The 16750-nt window shown below is 48.7% G+C and overlaps 1 protein-coding gene across 2 annotated transcripts in view; it reads left to right on the forward strand.

The window, feature by feature from the left end:
• Positions 1-1950: 1950 nt before the first annotated feature.
• SNX7 (sorting nexin 7) overlaps positions 1951-16750 on the forward strand; it is a 246637-nt gene continuing 231837 nt past the window's right edge. Inside the window, exon 1 of one of the 2 annotated variants that reach the window (XM_063939845.1) lies at positions 1951-2426. In XM_063939845.1, the coding sequence (XP_063795915.1) occupies positions 2292-2426 (135 nt within the window). In that variant the 5' untranslated portion in view covers positions 1951-2291. The remainder of the gene's footprint in view (positions 2427-16750) is intronic. The other variant, XM_063939844.1, reaches the window with a different exon arrangement.

Here is a 16750-nt window from a genome sequence, read left to right on the forward strand (position 1 = left end):
CGCTCATACCAAAGGTATTGAAGATCATACGGCAAAGAAGAGTAAGAACAATACTAGTGGTTCCGGATTGGCCGAGAAGGACTTGGTATCCGGAACTTCAAGAGATGCTCACGGACGAACCGTGGCCTCTACCTCTGAGAAGGGACCTGCTACAGCAGGGTCCCTGTCTTTTTCAAGACTTACCGCGGCTGCGTTTGACGGCATGGCGGTTGAACGCCAGATCCTAAAAGGGAAAGGCATTCCAGAAGAAGTCATTCCTACCTTGATTAAGGCACGGAAGGAAGTCACCGTGAAACATTATCACCGCATTTGGCGAAAATATGTAGCGTGGTGCGAGGATCGGAGTGTTCCGACGGAGGAATTCCAACTGGGTCGTTTCCTACATTTCCTGCAATCAGGATTATCTATGGGTCTCAAATTGGGATCCATTAAGGTTCAAATTTCGGCCCTGTCAATATTCTTCCAAAAAGAATTGGCCTCTGTCCCTGAGGTCCAGACTTTTGTCAAGGGAGTACTGCATATACAGCCTCCTGTGGTGCCTCCGGTGGCACCGTGGGATCTAAATGTAGTTTTAGATTTCCTCAAATCCCATTGGTTTGAACCATTGAAAAAGGTGGATTTGAAATATCTCACATTGAAAGTGACTATGTTACTAGCCCTGGCCTCTGCCAGGAGAGTATCTGAATTGGCGGCTTTATCTTATAAAAGTCCTTATCTAATCTTCCATTCGGATAGGGCAGAACTGCGGACTCGTCCGCATTTTCTCCCTAAAGTGGTATCAGCATTTCATCTGAACCAACCTATTGTGGTGCCTGCGGCCACTAGCGACTTGGAGGACTCCAAGTTGTTGGACGTTGTCAGAGCCTTAAAAATATACATTTCAAGGACGGCTGGAGTCAGAAAATCTGACTCGCTGTTTATATTGTATGCACCCAACAAGTTGGGCGCACCTGCTTCTAAGCAGTCGATTGCTCGTTGGATTTGTAACACAATTCAACTTGCACATTCTGTGGCAGGCCTGCCACAGCCTAAAACTGTAAAAGCCCACTCCACAAGGAAGGTGGGCTCATCTTGGGCGGCTGCCCGAGGGGTCTCGGCATTACAACTCTGCCGAGCAGCTACGTGGTCGGGGGAGAACACGTTTGTAAAATTTTACAAATTTGATACCCTGGCAAAGGAGGACCTGGAGTTCTCTCATTCGGTGCTGCAGAGTCATCCGCACTCTCCCGCCCGTTTGGGAGCTTTGGTATAATCCCCATGGTCCTTTCAGGAACCCCAGCATCCACTTAGGACGATAGAGAAAATAAGAATTTACTTACCGATAATTCTATTTCTCGGAGTCCGTAGTGGATGCTGGGCGCCCATCCCAAGTGCGGATTATCTGCAATACTTGTACATAGTTATTGTTAACTAATTCGGGTTATTGTTAAGGAGCCATCTTTAAGAGGCCCTTTCTGTTATCATACTGTTAACTGGGTTTAGATCACAAGTTGTACGGTGTGATTGGTGTGGCTGGTATGAGTCTTACCCGGGATTCAAAATGCCTCCCTTATTGTGTATGCTCGTCCGGGCACAGTACCTAACTGGAGTCTGGAGGAGGGTCATAGGGGGAGGAGCCAGTGCACACCACCTGACCTAGTAAAGCTTTACTTTTTTGTGCCCTGTCTCCTGCGGAGCCGCTATTCCCCATGGTCCTTTCAGGAACCCCAGCATCCACTACGGACTCCGAGAAATAGAATTATCGGTAAGTAAATTCTTATTATTACACATAGGTGTTACTTTTATTGATTAAATGTATTCATTTAACATACTACTGAAATTATTGGTAATGTGAGTCCCTTTTGAAGATAAGTGTGGACCCCCCCAGTATATAAGGCTACCTATCACTGGCTCACCGGCAACTGATCAGCAGCAAAGTGCCCATTGAAACCACACTTTATGGATCTGTTCACATGCAATCATTGTCTATTGCAGCTCTCCCGCTGCTGCTGCTATGGAACTACTACACCTGTGGCAGGGAATGCTGGGATGTTTAGTGCCACAATAGCCAGACTCTGCCAACCCCTAGCACATCAATTTCAGTTGCATTGCGTTTATGCATTCATTCTTTCATTGTGCCTGAGTCAGCGGCCTCTTGTTACTAAGCAACGGTAAACTTCCTGTGGAACCTCCGGTCATGCGCAGTAGACTGGCTAGGAAGGAGTGGTGAGGTGGGCGCAGCGCCCCCTGCTGTCAGACGAGCGGAGAACAGCTGTGCCATACACGGGGCAGCAGCAGCAGCAGCAGCAGCGATGGAAGAGGAGTCCAGCTCACCAGTGTCTCCCGCCTGTATTCCCCCTGGGAACAGCGCACTGCTCACCCCTCTGCCGCTCTCCCCGGACACGCTGCGGTTTGATGAGGACGATGACCTGGAGGTGTTCAGCAAGGTAGGGGGGGACGGGACAGGGAGCAAACTTCATGTCACTGGGGAAAAGTTATCTGAGTTGTGTGATTGTGCTGTGCCGGGCACTGTGCTGACCCCCCGACAGCCCAGCTGTGATCTGCTGAGTGCAGGGAGCAGGGTCATCCCATTGTGCTGCCTGGGACAAAGGCGTGCTGTAATCACTGTATACTGTCCTGCCCTCAGCCATGCTCCATGCACTGTGCATTCCCCCATGTCAGAGTATGGGTGGCTGCAAAATGTCTCTTCCCACAGGACACCTGTGTATCTGCCTAGCAGCAGCTAGTGTTATAGAGTCTCCCATGGCTATAATGGCCAGCCACAAATGTTTGCAGAAGCCCCAGACAAATGTGGGATGCATACCTTATGTCGGCAGTTAAAATGTCAACATACAATGTAATGTAGGTCAACTTGTAACGTGTCATTTTCATGCCGATATTGTGAATGTCTGTATACTTAATGTATACCGAAAGATGTTGGGGTATATTTACTAAATTGCTTGTTGTTTTTTTCTCTAACGTCCTAAGTGGATGCTGGGGACTCCATAAGGACCATGGGGAATAGCGGCTCCGCAGGAGACTGGGCACATCTAAAGAAAGCTTTAGGACTAACTGGTGTGCACTGGCTCCTCCCCCTATGACCCTCCTCCAAGCCTCAGTTAGATTTCTGTGCCCGACGAGAAGGGTGCACACTAGGGGCTCTCCTGAGCTTCTTAGTGAAAGTTTTAGTTTAGGTTTGTTATTTTCAGTGAGACCTGCTGGCAACAGGCTCACTGCATCGAGGGACTAAGGGGAGAAGAAGCGAACTCACCTGCGTGCAGAGTGGATTGGGCTTCTTGGCTACTGGACATTAGCTCCAGAGGGACGATCACAGGCCCAGCCTGGATGGGTCCCGGAGCCGCGCCGCCGGCCCACTTACAGAGCCAGAAGAGCAAAGAGGTCCGGAAAAATCGGCGGCAGAAGACGTTCCTGTCTTCAATAAGGTAGCGCACAGCACTGCAGCTGTGCGCCATTGCTCTCAGCACACTTCATACTCCGGTCACTGAGGGTGCAGGGCGCTGGGGGGGGGCGCCCTGAGACGCAATAAAACATGATAAAAATACCTTACATGGCAAAAAATACATCACATATAGCTCCTGGGCTATATGGATGCATTTAACCCCTGCCAGAATATACAGAAAAACGGGTGATAAGGCCGCCGAAAAGGGGGCGGAGCCTATCTCCTCAGCACACTGGCGCCATTTTCCCTCACAGCTCAGTTGGAGGGAAGCTCCCTGGCTCTTCCCTGCAGTCACTACACTACAGAAAGGGTTAAAAAAAGAGAGGGGGGCACTAATTAGGCGCAGTATTAAAACATACAGCAGCTATAAGGGGAAAAAACACTTATATAAGGTTATCCCTGTATATATATATAGCGCTCTGGTGTGTGCTGGCATACTCTCCCTCTGTCTCCCCAAAGGGCTAGTGGGGTCCTGTCCTCTATCAGAGCATTCCCTGTGTGTGTGCTGTGTGTCGGTACGTTTGTGTCGACATGTATGAGGAGAAAAATGATGTGGAGACGGAGCAGAGTGTCTGTAACAGTGATGTCACTACCTAGGGGGTCGACACCTGAGTGGACGTACTGTTGAAAATTACGTGACAGTGTCAGCTCTGTATAAAAAAACAGTGGTTGACATGAGACAGCAGGCTACTCAGCTTGTGCCTGTCCAGACGTCTCATAGGCCGTCAGGGCTCTAAAGCGCCCGTTACCTCAGATGGCAGATACAGACGCCGACACGGATACTGACTCCTGTGTCGACGGTGAAGAGACAACCGTGATTTCCAGTAGGACCACACGTTACATGATTGAGACAATGGAAAATGTTTTATACATTTCTGATAATACGAGTACCACCAAAAAGGGGTATTATGTTCGGTGAGGGAAAAACTACCTGTAGTTTTCCTGAATCTGAGAAATAAAATGAGGTGTGTGATGATGCGTGGGTTTCCCCCCGATAACAATTGATAATTTCTTAAAAAGTATTGGCTGTATACCCTTTCCCGCCAGAGGTTAGGGTGCGTTGGGAAACACCCCCTAGGGGGGATAAGGCGCTCACACGCTTGTAAGAACAAGGGCTCTACCCTCTCATGAGATGTCCGCCCTTAAGGATCCTGCTGATAGAAAGCAGGAGGGTATCCAAAAATGTATTCACACACATACTAGTGTTATACTGCGACCAGCAATCGCCTCAGCCTGGAGGTGCAGTGCTGGGTTGGCATGGTCGGATTCCCTGACTGGAAATATTGATATCCTAGATAAGGATAGTATATTATTGCCTATAGAGCATTTAAAAGATGCATTTCTATATATGCAGGATGCACAGCGGAATATTTGCCGACTGGCATCAAGTATAAGTGCGTTGTCCAATTCTACCAGTAAAATGGTCAGGTGATCCGGATTCCAAACGGCATTTGGAAGTATTGCCTTTGAAAGGGGACATTTGGGGTCGGTCTTTTAGACCTGGTGGCCACGGCAACAACTGGGAAATCCACGTTTGTACCCCAGGTCGCCTCTCAAAATAAGACACCGTATTATCAGGCGCAGTCCTTTGTTGGCAAGCGGACAAAAGGTTCCTCTTTTCTGCTCGTGACAGAGGGAGAGGAAAAAGGCTGAAGAGATTACCCAGTTCCCAGGAACAGAAATCCTTTCCCGCCTCTGCAAAGCCCTCAGTATGACGCTAGGGCCTTACAAGCTCAGGCACGGTGGGGGCCCGTTCTCAATGAATTTCAGTGCGCAGTGGGCTCACTCGCAAGTAGACCCCTGGATCCTTCAGGTAATATCTCAAGGGTACATATTGAAATTCGAGACGTCTCCCCCTCGCCGTTTCCAAAAGTCGGCTTTACCAACGTCTCCCTCTGACAGGGAGGCAGTTTTGGAAGCCATTCACAAGCTGTTTTCCCAGCAGGTGATAATCAAGGTACCCCTCCTGCAACAGGGAACGGGGTATTATTCCACACTATTGTGGTACCGAAGCCAGACGGCTCGGTGAGACCGATTCTAAATCTAAAATCTTTGAACACTTACATACAGAGGTTCAAATTCAAGATTGAGTCACTCAGAGCAGTGATTGCGAACCTGGAAGAAGGGGACTACATGATGTCTCGGGACATCAAGGATGCTTACCTTCATGTCAAAATTTACCCTTCTCACCAAGGGTACCTCAGGTTATGGTACAGAACTGTCACTATCAGTTCAGACGCTGCCGTAGGGATGGTCCACGACACCCCGGGTCTTTACCAAGGTAATGGCCGAAATGATATCCCTTCGAAGGAAGGGAATTTTAGTTATCCCTTACTTGGACGATTCCCTGATAAGGGTAAGATCCAGGGAACAGTTGGAAGTCGGTGTAGCACTATCTCAGGTAGTGTTGCGGCAGCACGATTGGATTCTCAATATTCCAAAATCGCAGCTGGTTCCGACGACTTGTCTTCTGTTTCCTAGGGATGTTCCTGGACACAGTCCAGAAAAAAGGTGTTTCTCCCGGAAGAGAAAGCCAGGGAGTTATCCGAGCTAGTCAGGAACCTCCTAAAACCGAACCAAGTCTCAGTGCATCAATGCACAAGGGTTCTGGGTAAAAATGGTGGCTTCCTACGAAGCAATCCCATTCGTTAGATTCCACGCAAGAACTTTCCAGTGGAACCTACTGGACAAATGGTCCGGGTCGCATTTTCAGATGCATCAGCGGATAACCCTGTCACCAAGGACAAGGGTATCCATCCTGTGGTGGTTGCAGAGTGCTCATCTTCTAGAGGGCCGCAGATTCGGCATTCAGGACTGGGTCCTGGTGACCACGGATGCCAGCCTGCGAGGCTGGGGAGCAGTCACACAGGGAAGGAATATCCAGGGCTTAGGGTCAAGCCTGGATACATCACTTCACATAAATATCCTGAAGCTAAGGGCCATTTACAATGCTCTAAGCTTAGCAAGACCTCTGATTCAAGGTCAGCCGGTGTTGATCCAGTCGGACAACATCATGGCAGTCACCCACGTAATCAGACAGGGTGGCACAAGAAGCAGGAGGGCAATGGCAGAAGCTGCAGGGATTCTTCGCTGGGCGGAAAATCATGTGATAGCACTGTCAACAGTATTCATTCCGGGAGTGGACAACTGGGAAGCAGACTTCCTCAGCACGACCTCCACCCGGGAGAGTGGGGACTTCACCCAGAAGTCGTCCACATGATTAAAAAACTCGACAGGTATTGCGCCAGGTCAAGAGACCCTCAGGCAATAGTTGTAGACGCTCTGGTGACACCGTGGGTGTACCAGTCAGTGTATGTGTTCCCTCCTCTGCCTCTCATACCCAAGGTACTGAGATTGATAAGATGGAGAGGAGAAAGCACTATATTCGAGGCTCCGGATTGGCCAAGAAGGACTTGGTAACCGGAACTTCAAGAGATGCTCACGGAGGATCCGTGGCCTCTACCTCTAAGAAGGGACCTGCTCCAGCAAGGACCCTGTCTGTTCCAAGACTTACCGCGGCTGCGTTTGACGGCATGGCGGTTGAACGCCGGATCCTGAAGGAAAAAAGGCATTCCGGATGAAGTCATCCCTATCCTGATCAAAGCCAGTAAGGATGTAACCGCAAAAACATTATCACCGCAATTGGCGAAAATATGTTGCGTGGTGCGAGGCCAAGAAGGCCCGACGGGGGAAATTCAACTGGGTCGATTCCTACATTTCCTGCAAACAGGAGTGTCTATGGGCCTGAAATTGGGGTCCATTAAGGTTCAAATTTCGGCCCTGTCAATTTTCTTCCAAAAAGAACTAGCTTCAGTCCCTGAAGTTCAGATGTTTGTAAAAGGGGTACTGCATATACAGCCTCCTTTTGTGCCTCCAGTGGCACTTTGGGATCTCAATGTAGTTTTGGGTTCCAAAAGTCACATTGGTTTAAACCACTTAAATCTGTGGAGTTAAAATATCTCACATGGAAAGTGGTCATGCTGTTGGCCCTGGCCTGGGCCGGGCGCGTGTCAGAATTGGCGGCTTTATCCTGAAAAAGCCCTTATCTGATTTTCCATTCGGACAGGGCGGAATTGAGGACTCGTCCTCAGTTTCTCCCCAAGGTGGTTTCAGCGTCTCACCTGAACCAACCTATTGGTGGTGCCTGCGGCTACTAGGGACTTGGAGGCCTCCAAGTTGCTAGACGTTGTCAGTGCCCTGAAAATATGTTTCCAGGACGGCTGGAGTCAGGAAATCTGACTCGCTGTTTATCCTGTGTGCACCCAACAAGCTGGGTGCTCCTGCTTCTAAGCAGACTATTGCTCGTTGGATTTGTAGTACAATTCAGCTTGCACATTCTGTGGCAGGCCTGCCACAGCCAAAAATCTGTAAATGCCCACTCCACAAGGAAGGTGGGCTCATCTTGGGCGGCTGCCCGAGGGGTCTCGGCTTTACAACTTTGCCGAGCAGCTACTTGGTCAGGAGCAAATACGTTTGTAAAATTCTACAAAATTGATATCCTGGCTGAGGAGGACCTGGAGTTCTCTCATTTGGTGCTGCAGAGTCATCCGCACTCTCCCGCCTGTTTGGGAGCTTTGGTATAATCCCCATGGTCCTTACAGAGTCCCCAGCATCCACTTAGGACGTTAGAGAAAATAAGAATTTACTTACCGATAATTCTATTTCTCATAGTCCGTAGTGGATGCTGGGCGCCCATCCCAAGTGCGGATTGTCTGCAATACTTGTACATAGTTATTGTTACAAAAATCGGGTTTTCTCTATCGTCCTAGTGGATGCTGGGGTTCCTGAAAGGACCATGGGGAATAGCGGCTCCGCAGGAGACAGGGCACAAAAAGTAAAGCTTTAGGATCAGGTGGTGTGCACTGGCTCCTCCCCCTATGACCCTCCTCCAAGCCTCAGTTAGATTTTTGTGCCCGGCCGAGAAGGGTGCAATCTAGGTGGCTCTCCTGAGCTGCTTAGAATAAAAGTTTAGTTAGGTTTTTTTTTATTTTCAGTGAGTCCTGCTGGCAACAGGCTCACTGCATCGTGGGACTAAGGGGAGAAGAAACGGACTCACCTGAGTGCAGAGTGGATCGGGTTTCTTAGGCTACTGGACACTAGCTCCAGAGGGACGATCACAGGTTCAGCCTGGATGGGTCACCGGAGCCGCGCCGCCGTCCCCCTTACAGAGCCAGAAGAGACGAAGAGGTCCGGTGAAATCGGCGGCAGAAGACATCCTGTCTTCAGACTAAGGTAGCGCACAGCACCGCAGCTGTGCGCCATTGCTCTCAGCACACTTCACACTCCGGTCACTGAGGGTGCAGGGCGCTGGGGGGGGAGCGCCCTGAGACGCAATATAACGGAATACCTTAGGCGGCAAAACAGAATACATCACATATAGCTCCTGGGCTATATGGATGTATTTTAATCCCCTGCCATTTTACACAGAAAAGCGGGAGATAAGGACGTCGTGAAGGGGCGGAGCCTATCTCCTCAGCACACAAGCGCCATTTTCCCTCACAGCTCCGCTGGAAGGACGGCTCCCTGACTCTCCCCTGCAGTCCTGCTTCAGAATCAGGGTAAAAAAGAGAAGGGGGGGCATTTTTGGCAGCAAATAACGATAATAACAGCAGCTATAAGGGAATAACACTTATATAAGGTTATCCCTGTATATATATATATATATATATATATATATATATATATATATATATATATATATATATATATATATATATAGCGCTGGGTGTGTGCTGGCAGACTCTCCCTCTGTCTCTCCAAAGGGCTAAGTGGGGTCCTGTCCTCTATCAGAGCATTCCCGGTGTGTGTGCTGTGTGTCAGTACGCGTGTGTCGACATGTATGAGGAGGAAAATTATGTGGAGGCGGAGCAGTTGCCTGTGTTGGTGATGTCACCCCCTAGGGAGTCGACACCTGACTGGATGATTGTATTTAAACAATTAAGTGATAATGTCAGCAATTTGCAGAAAACTGTTGACGACATGAGACAGCCGGCAAATCAATTAGTGCCTGTCCAGGCGTCTCAGACACCGTCAGGGGCGCTAAAACGCCCGTTACCTCAGTGGGTCGACACAGACCCTGACACAGATACTGAGTCTAGTGTCGACGGTGACGAGACAAACGTAATGTCCAGTAGGGCCACACGTTACATGATCACGGCAATGAAAGAGGCATTGAACCTTTCTGACACTACAAGTACCACAAAGAAGGGTATTATGTGGGGAGAGAAAAAACTACCAATATTTTTTCCTGAGTCAGAGGAAATAAATGAGGTGTGTGAAAAAGCGTGGGTTTCCCCCGATAAAAAACAGCTAATTTCTAAAAAATTATTAGCATTATATCCTTTCCCGCCAGAGGTTAGGGCGCGTTGGGAAACACCCCCTAGGGTAGATAAGGCGCTCACACGTTTATCAAAACAAGTAGCGTTACCGTCTCCTGATACGGCTACCCTCAAAGAACCAGCTGATAGAAGGCTGGAAAATATCCTAAAAAGTATATACACACATACTGGTGTTATACTGCGACCAGCAATCGCCTCAGCCTGGATGTGCAGTGCTGGAGTCGCATGGTCGGATTCCCTGACCGAGAATATTGATACCCTGGATAGGGACAATATTTTGTTAACTATAGAACATTTAAAGGATGCACTACTATATATGCGTGATGCACAGAGGGATATTTGCACCCTGGCATCAAGAATAAGTGCTATGTCCATCTCTGCCAGAAGAGCGTTATGGACGCGACAGTGGTCAGGGGATGCGGATTCCAAACGGCACATGGAAGTATTGCCGTATAAAGGGGAGGAGTTATTTGGGGCTGGTCTATCGGACCTGGTGGCCACGGCAACGGCTGGAAAATCCACCTTTTTACCCCAGGTCACTCCACATCAGCAGAAAAAGACACCGTCTTTTCAAACTCAGTCCTTTCGTTCCCATAAGTACAAGCGAGCAAAAGGCCACTCTTTTCTGCCCCGGGGCAGAGGAAGAGGAAAAAGACTGCACCATGCAGCCGCTTCACAGGAGCAGAAGCCCTCCCCTGCTTCTGCCAAGTCTTCAGCATGACGCTGGGGCTTTACAAGCAGACTCAGATATGGTGGGGGCCCGTCTCAAGAATTTCAACGCGCAGTGGGCTCACTCGCAAGTGGATCCCTGGATTCTACAGGTAGTATCGCAGGGGTACAAACTGGAATTCGAGGCGTTTCCCCCTCGTCGTTTCCTGAAGTCTGCTTTACCAAAGTCTCCCTCCGACAGGGAGGCAGTTTTGGCAGCCATTCACAAGCTGTATTCCCAGCAGGTGATAATCAAGGTACCCCTCCTGCAACAAGGAAAGGGGTATTATTCCACGCTGTTTGTGGTACCGAAGCCGGACGGCTCGGTGAGACCAATTTTAAATCTGAAATCCTTGAACACTTACATAAAAAGGTTCAAATTCAAGATGGAGTCACTCAGAGCAGTGATAGCAAACCTGGAAGAAGGGGACTATATGGTGTCTCTGGACATCAAGGATGCTTATCTCCACGTCCCGATATACCCTTCTCACCAAGGGTACCTCAGGTTTGTAGTACAAAACTGTCATTATCAGTTTCAGACGCTGCCGTTTGGATTGTCCACGGCACCTCGGGTCTTTACCAAGGTAATGGCCGAAATGATGATTCTTCTAAGAAGAAAAGACATTTTAATTATCCCTTACTTGGACGATCTCCTGATAAGGGCAAGATCCAGGGAACAGTTAGAAGTCGGAGTAGCACTATCTCAGGTAGTGTTACGTCAGCACGGGTGGATTCTAAATATTCCAAAATCGCAGCTGATTCCAACGACACGTCTACTGTTCCTAGGAATGATTCTGGACACAGTCCAGAAGAAGGTGTTTCTCCCGGAGGAGAAGGCCAGGGAGTTATCCGAGCTAGTCAGGAACCTCCTAAAACCAGGACAGGTCTCAGTGCATCAGTGCACGAGGGTCCTGGGGAAAATGGTGGCTTCTTACGAAGCAATTCCATTCGGAAGATTCCATGCAAGAACATTTCAGTGGGATCTACTGGACATATGGTCCGGATCGCATCTGCAGATGCATCAGCGGATAACCCTGTCGCCAAGGACAAGGGTGTCTCTCCTGTGGTGGCTGCAGAGTGCTCATCTACTAGAGGGCCGCAGATTTGGCATTCAGGATTGGATCCTGGTAACCACGGATGCCAGCCTGAGAGGCTGGGGAGCAGTCACACAGGGAAGGAATTTCCAGGGCCTGTGGTCAAGCCTGGAAACGTCTCTTCATATAAACATTCTGGAACTAAGGGCCATTTACAATGCCCTAAGTCAAGCAAAACCTCTGCTTCAGGGTCAGGCGGTGTTGATCCAATCGGACAACATCACGTCAGTCGCCCACGTAAACAGACAGGGCGGCACGAGAAGCAGGAGGGCAATGGCAGAAGCTGCAAGGATTCTTCGCTGGGCGGAAAATCATGTGATAGCACTGTCAGCAGTATTCATTCCGGGAGTGGACAACTGGGAAGCAGACTTCCTCAGCAGACACGACCTTCACCCGGGAGAGTGGGGACTTCACCCAGAAGTCTTCCACCTGATTGTAAACCGTTGGGAAAAACCAAAGGTGGACATGATGGCGTCCCGCCTCAACAAAAAACTGGACAGATATTGTGCCAGGTCAAGGGACCCTCAGGCAATAGCAGTGGACGCTCTGGTAACGCCGTGGGTGTACCAGTCAGTGTATGTGTTCCCTCCTCTGCCTCTCATACCAAAAGTACTGAGAATCATAAGAAGGAGAGGAGTAAGAACTATACTCATGGTTCCGGATTGGCCAAGACGGACTTGGTACCCGGAACTTCAAGAGATGCTCACGGACGAACCGTGGCCTCTACCTCTAAGAAAGGACCTGCTACTGCAGGAGCCTTGTCTGTTCCAAGACTTACCGCGGCTGCGTTTGACGGCATGGCGGTTGAACGCCGGATCCTGAGGGAAAAAGGCATTCCAGAAGAAGTCATCCCTACTCTGGTCAAAACCAGGAAGGACGTAACCGCAAAACATTATCACCGCATTTGGCGTAAATATGTTGCGTGGTGTGAGGCCAAGAAGGCCCCTACAGAGGAATTTCAACTGGGTCGTTTCCTTCATTTCCTGCAAACAGGACTGTCTATGGGCCTAAAATAAGGGTCCATTAAGGTTCAAATTTCGGCCCTGTCGATTTTCTTCCAGAAAGAACTGGCTTCAGTACCTGAAGTTCAGACATTTGTAAAAGGGGTCCTGCACATACAGCCTCCTTTTGTGCCTCCAGTGGCACCTTGGGATCTCAATGTGGTGTTGAGTTTTCTAAAGTCACATTGGTTTGAACCACTTTCCACTGTGGACTTAAAATATCTCACATGGAAGGTGTCGATGCTGTTAGCCTTGGCTTCAGCCAGGCGTGTGTCAGAATTGGCGGCTTTATCATATAAAAGCCCTTACTTAATTTTTCATTCTGACAGGGCGGAATTGAGGACTCGTCCTCAATTTCTACCTAAGGTGGTTTCTGCATTTCACATGAACCAACCTATTGTGGTACCTGCGGCTACCAGGGACTTAGAGGACTCTAAGTTGCTTGACGTTGTCAGGGCCTTGAAAATATATGTTTCCAGGACGGCTGGAGTCAGAAAATCTGACTCGCTGTTTATCCTGTATGCACCCAACAAGCTGGGTGCTCCTGCTTCTAAGCAGACGATTGCTCGTTGGATTTGTAGTACAATTCAGCTTGCACATTCTGTGGCAGGATTGCCACAGCCAAAATCAGTAAAAGCCCATTCCACAAGGAAAGTGGGCTCATCTTGGGCGGCTGCCCGAGGGGTCTCGGCTTTACAACTTTGCCGAGCAGCTACTTGGTCAGGGGCAAACACGTTTGCTAAATTCTACAAATTTGATACCCTGGCTGAGGAGGACCTGGAGTTCTCTCATTCGGTGCTGCAGAGTCATCCGCACTCTCCCGCCCGTTTGGGAGCTTTGGTATAATCCCCATGGTCCTTTCAGGAACCCCAGCATCCACTAGGACGATAGAGAAAATAAGAATTTACTTACCGATAATTCTATTTCTCGGAGTCCGTAGTGGATGCTGGGCGCCCATCCCAAGTGCGGATTATCTGCAATACTTGTACATAGTTACAAAAATCGGGTTATTATTGTTGTGAGCCATCTTTTCAGAGGCTCCGCTGTTATCATACTGTTAACTGGGTTCAGATCACAGGTTGTACAGTGTGATTGGTGTGGCTGGTATGAGTCTTACCCGGGATTCAAAATCCTTCCTTATTGTGTACGCTCGTCCGGGCACAGTATCCTAACTGAGGCTTGGAGGAGGGTCATAGGGGGAGGAGCCAGTGCACACCACCTGATCCTAAAGCTTTACTTTTTGTGCCCTGTCACCTGCGGAGCCGCTATTCCCCATGGTCCTTTCAGGAACCCCAGCATCCACTACGGACTCCGAGAAATAGAATTATCGGTAAGTAAATTCTTATTATTATTGTTGTGAGCCATCTTTCAGAGGCTCCTCTGTTATCATGCTGTTAACTGGGTTCAGATCACAGGTTATACGGTGTGATTGGTGTGGCTGGTATGAGTCTTACCCGGGATTCAAAATCCTTCCTTTATTGTGTACGCTCGTCCGGGCACAGTATCCTAACTGAGGCTTGGAGGAGGGTCATAGGGGGAGGAGCCAGTGCACACCAGTTAGTCCTAAAGCTTTCTTTAGATGTGCCCAGTCTCCTGCGGAGCCGCTATTCCCCATGGTCCTTACGGAGTCCCCAGCATCCACTACAGACTATGAGAAATAGAATTATCGGTAAGTAAATTCTTATTTTTTTTTTTTTTTTTAGAAGTCTTCTACTTATCCCCTATCTAGCACCTTCTAGACCAGTGATGGGGAACGTTTGGCACTCCAGCTGTTGTTGAACTACACATCCCAAAATGCCCTGCTACAGTTTTATTTGGCCATGCTAAAACTGTAGCAAGGCATGCTGGAATGTGTAGTTCAACAAAAGCTGGAGTGCTAAAGGTTCCCTATCACTGGTCTAGACTATAATAGCTAGAATATAATTGGTTGCTATGGGCAATACCTCCACTTCTAAACCTGCACTTTAGTAAATATACCCCTACATTGGTCTGCGTGACACTGCCCTCTCTTGGTTGTCGTCCTACCTTTCTGACCGTTCATTCTCTGTCTCCTCTCATGACTCCACCTCCCCCTCACTTCCACTAACTGTAGGGGTACCCCAAGGTTCTGTCCTTGGTCCTCTTCTCTTCTCTCTCTATACGTCCTCACTAGGTAAGCTCATTAGTTCTTTTGGTTTCCAATATCATCTCTATGCTGATGACACTCAAATCTATCTTTCCTCTCCAGACCTCTCCCCTGCTCTCCTCACTCATATCTCCAACTGTCTCTCTGCTATCTCTTCCTGGATGTCCCAGCGCTTTCTTAAACTTAACATGTCTAAGACCGAGCTGATCATCTTCCCTCCCTCCCGCATAACCTCACCTCCTACAATCTCATTATCTATTGATGGCACTACTATCTCCTCTACCCCCCAAGTGCGCTGTCTTGGAGTAATCCTTGACTTCTCCCTCTCCTTCAAACCACACATTCAGCACCTCTCACAAACCTGCCGTTTTCATCTAAAAAATATTTCCAGGATCAGACCCTTTCTGACCCAGGATGCTACTAAGACTCTTATCCACTCACTGGTCATCTCCAGACTGGACTACTGTAATCTCCTCCTGACTGGCATTCCTGACAAATACCTTTCTCCTCTCCAATCTATCCTCAATGCTGCTGCCCGGCTCATTTTCCTCACCAAACGCACTACGTCCACCTCTCCTCTCTTACTAGACCTTCACTGGCTCCCCTACCCTTTTAGAATCCATTTCAAGCTTCTCACACTTGATTTCAAAGCCCTCACCCACTCCTCTCCCATCTACATCTCTGATCTTATCTCGCTTTACACTCCCACCCGTCTTCTTCGCTCTGCTAATGCTCGCCGACTCTCCTGCCTACGGATTACTTCCTCCCACTTCTACCTCCAAGATTTTTCACGTGCTGCACCACTTCTCTGGAATTCCCTACCTCTCCCCCTCAGACTCTCCACCTCTCTACAAAACGGGCTCTCAAGATTCACTTCTTCACCAAACCCAGCCAAATCTCATCCTAAACCTCTGTTGCACGCTCTCTATGTACCCCATCTGTCTCACCCCTGTCTGTCTACCCCTCCCCTTTAGAATGTAAGCTCTCACGAGCAGGGACCTCTTCCCTCATGTGCTTACCCTTTGATTACTTTAATAATCTTCAGCTGCACCAAATCCAGCAGTCTTCTGCCACCTGATACTTATTCCAGTGTCATCTGCTGATGTAGCTATGTTTATTTACCCTGTACTTGTCCTATATTGTCGTCAACTGTAAGTTGCTGTTTTCCTGTTTGATTATTTGTTTATGTACTCTGTAATTTGGCGCTGCGGAACCCTTGTGGCGCCGTATAAATAAAGGATAATAATAATACATCTGTAACAATTGCAGCACTTGTCTACTGCTTTGTGTACCTACTGTAAGTGGACACAGATAAGTGATCAGTGGCGCTTTTGGTTTAGCAGTTGGTGTCCAAAGTTAATTGCTGCTTATGTGTGTGTACTGGGTGGTCTTCAGGTTGCCGGCGGCCGGGCTCCCGACGACCACCATACCGGCGCCGGAATCCCGACCGCTGGCATACCGACAGATTTTCTCCCTCTTTGGGGTCCACGACTCCCCTGGAGGGAGAATAGATAGCGTGGCGCGCGTAGCGTGCCACCACAGCGAGCCAGCAAGGGGCTCATTTGCGCTCGCCCAGCTGTCGGTATGCCGGCGGTCAAGATTCCGGCGCCGGTATGCTGTTCGATGGGAGCCCGACCGCCGGCAACACATACTACACCCATGTGTACTGTAGTATAGCTTCTGGCTAAGCTGGGAAGGCCCCCAAAATGTCTTTGTTTGTAGCCATAGAAAAACTCCCTGTTCTAGCGGAATTTTTATTGTCATATATTTATATAATGCCGGTGTTTTATGTAGCGCAGTACAGAGAATATTAGTCAGATATTGTTTTAGTTGCTACATGCAGTGGAAGATAAACTGATGTCTTCTGCACAGTGCTGAATATGCAGGGTGTGTTTGTGAGTAATTCGGTATTGTTGGGCACTGAGTCATAAGGATTTCCATAGGATAATAGTTATCAGTAGGCAATAATCAGATGTCTGTATGCATAGTAAGTTACCCTGTGGACTATTTTCTTACAAGACAGTGGTATTTCTTGGAGAACTTGA

This window comes from Pseudophryne corroboree, chromosome 9, assembly GCF_028390025.1.
Source record: "Pseudophryne corroboree isolate aPseCor3 chromosome 9, aPseCor3.hap2, whole genome shotgun sequence".
Lineage (NCBI taxonomy): Eukaryota > Metazoa > Chordata > Amphibia > Anura > Myobatrachidae > Pseudophryne > Pseudophryne corroboree.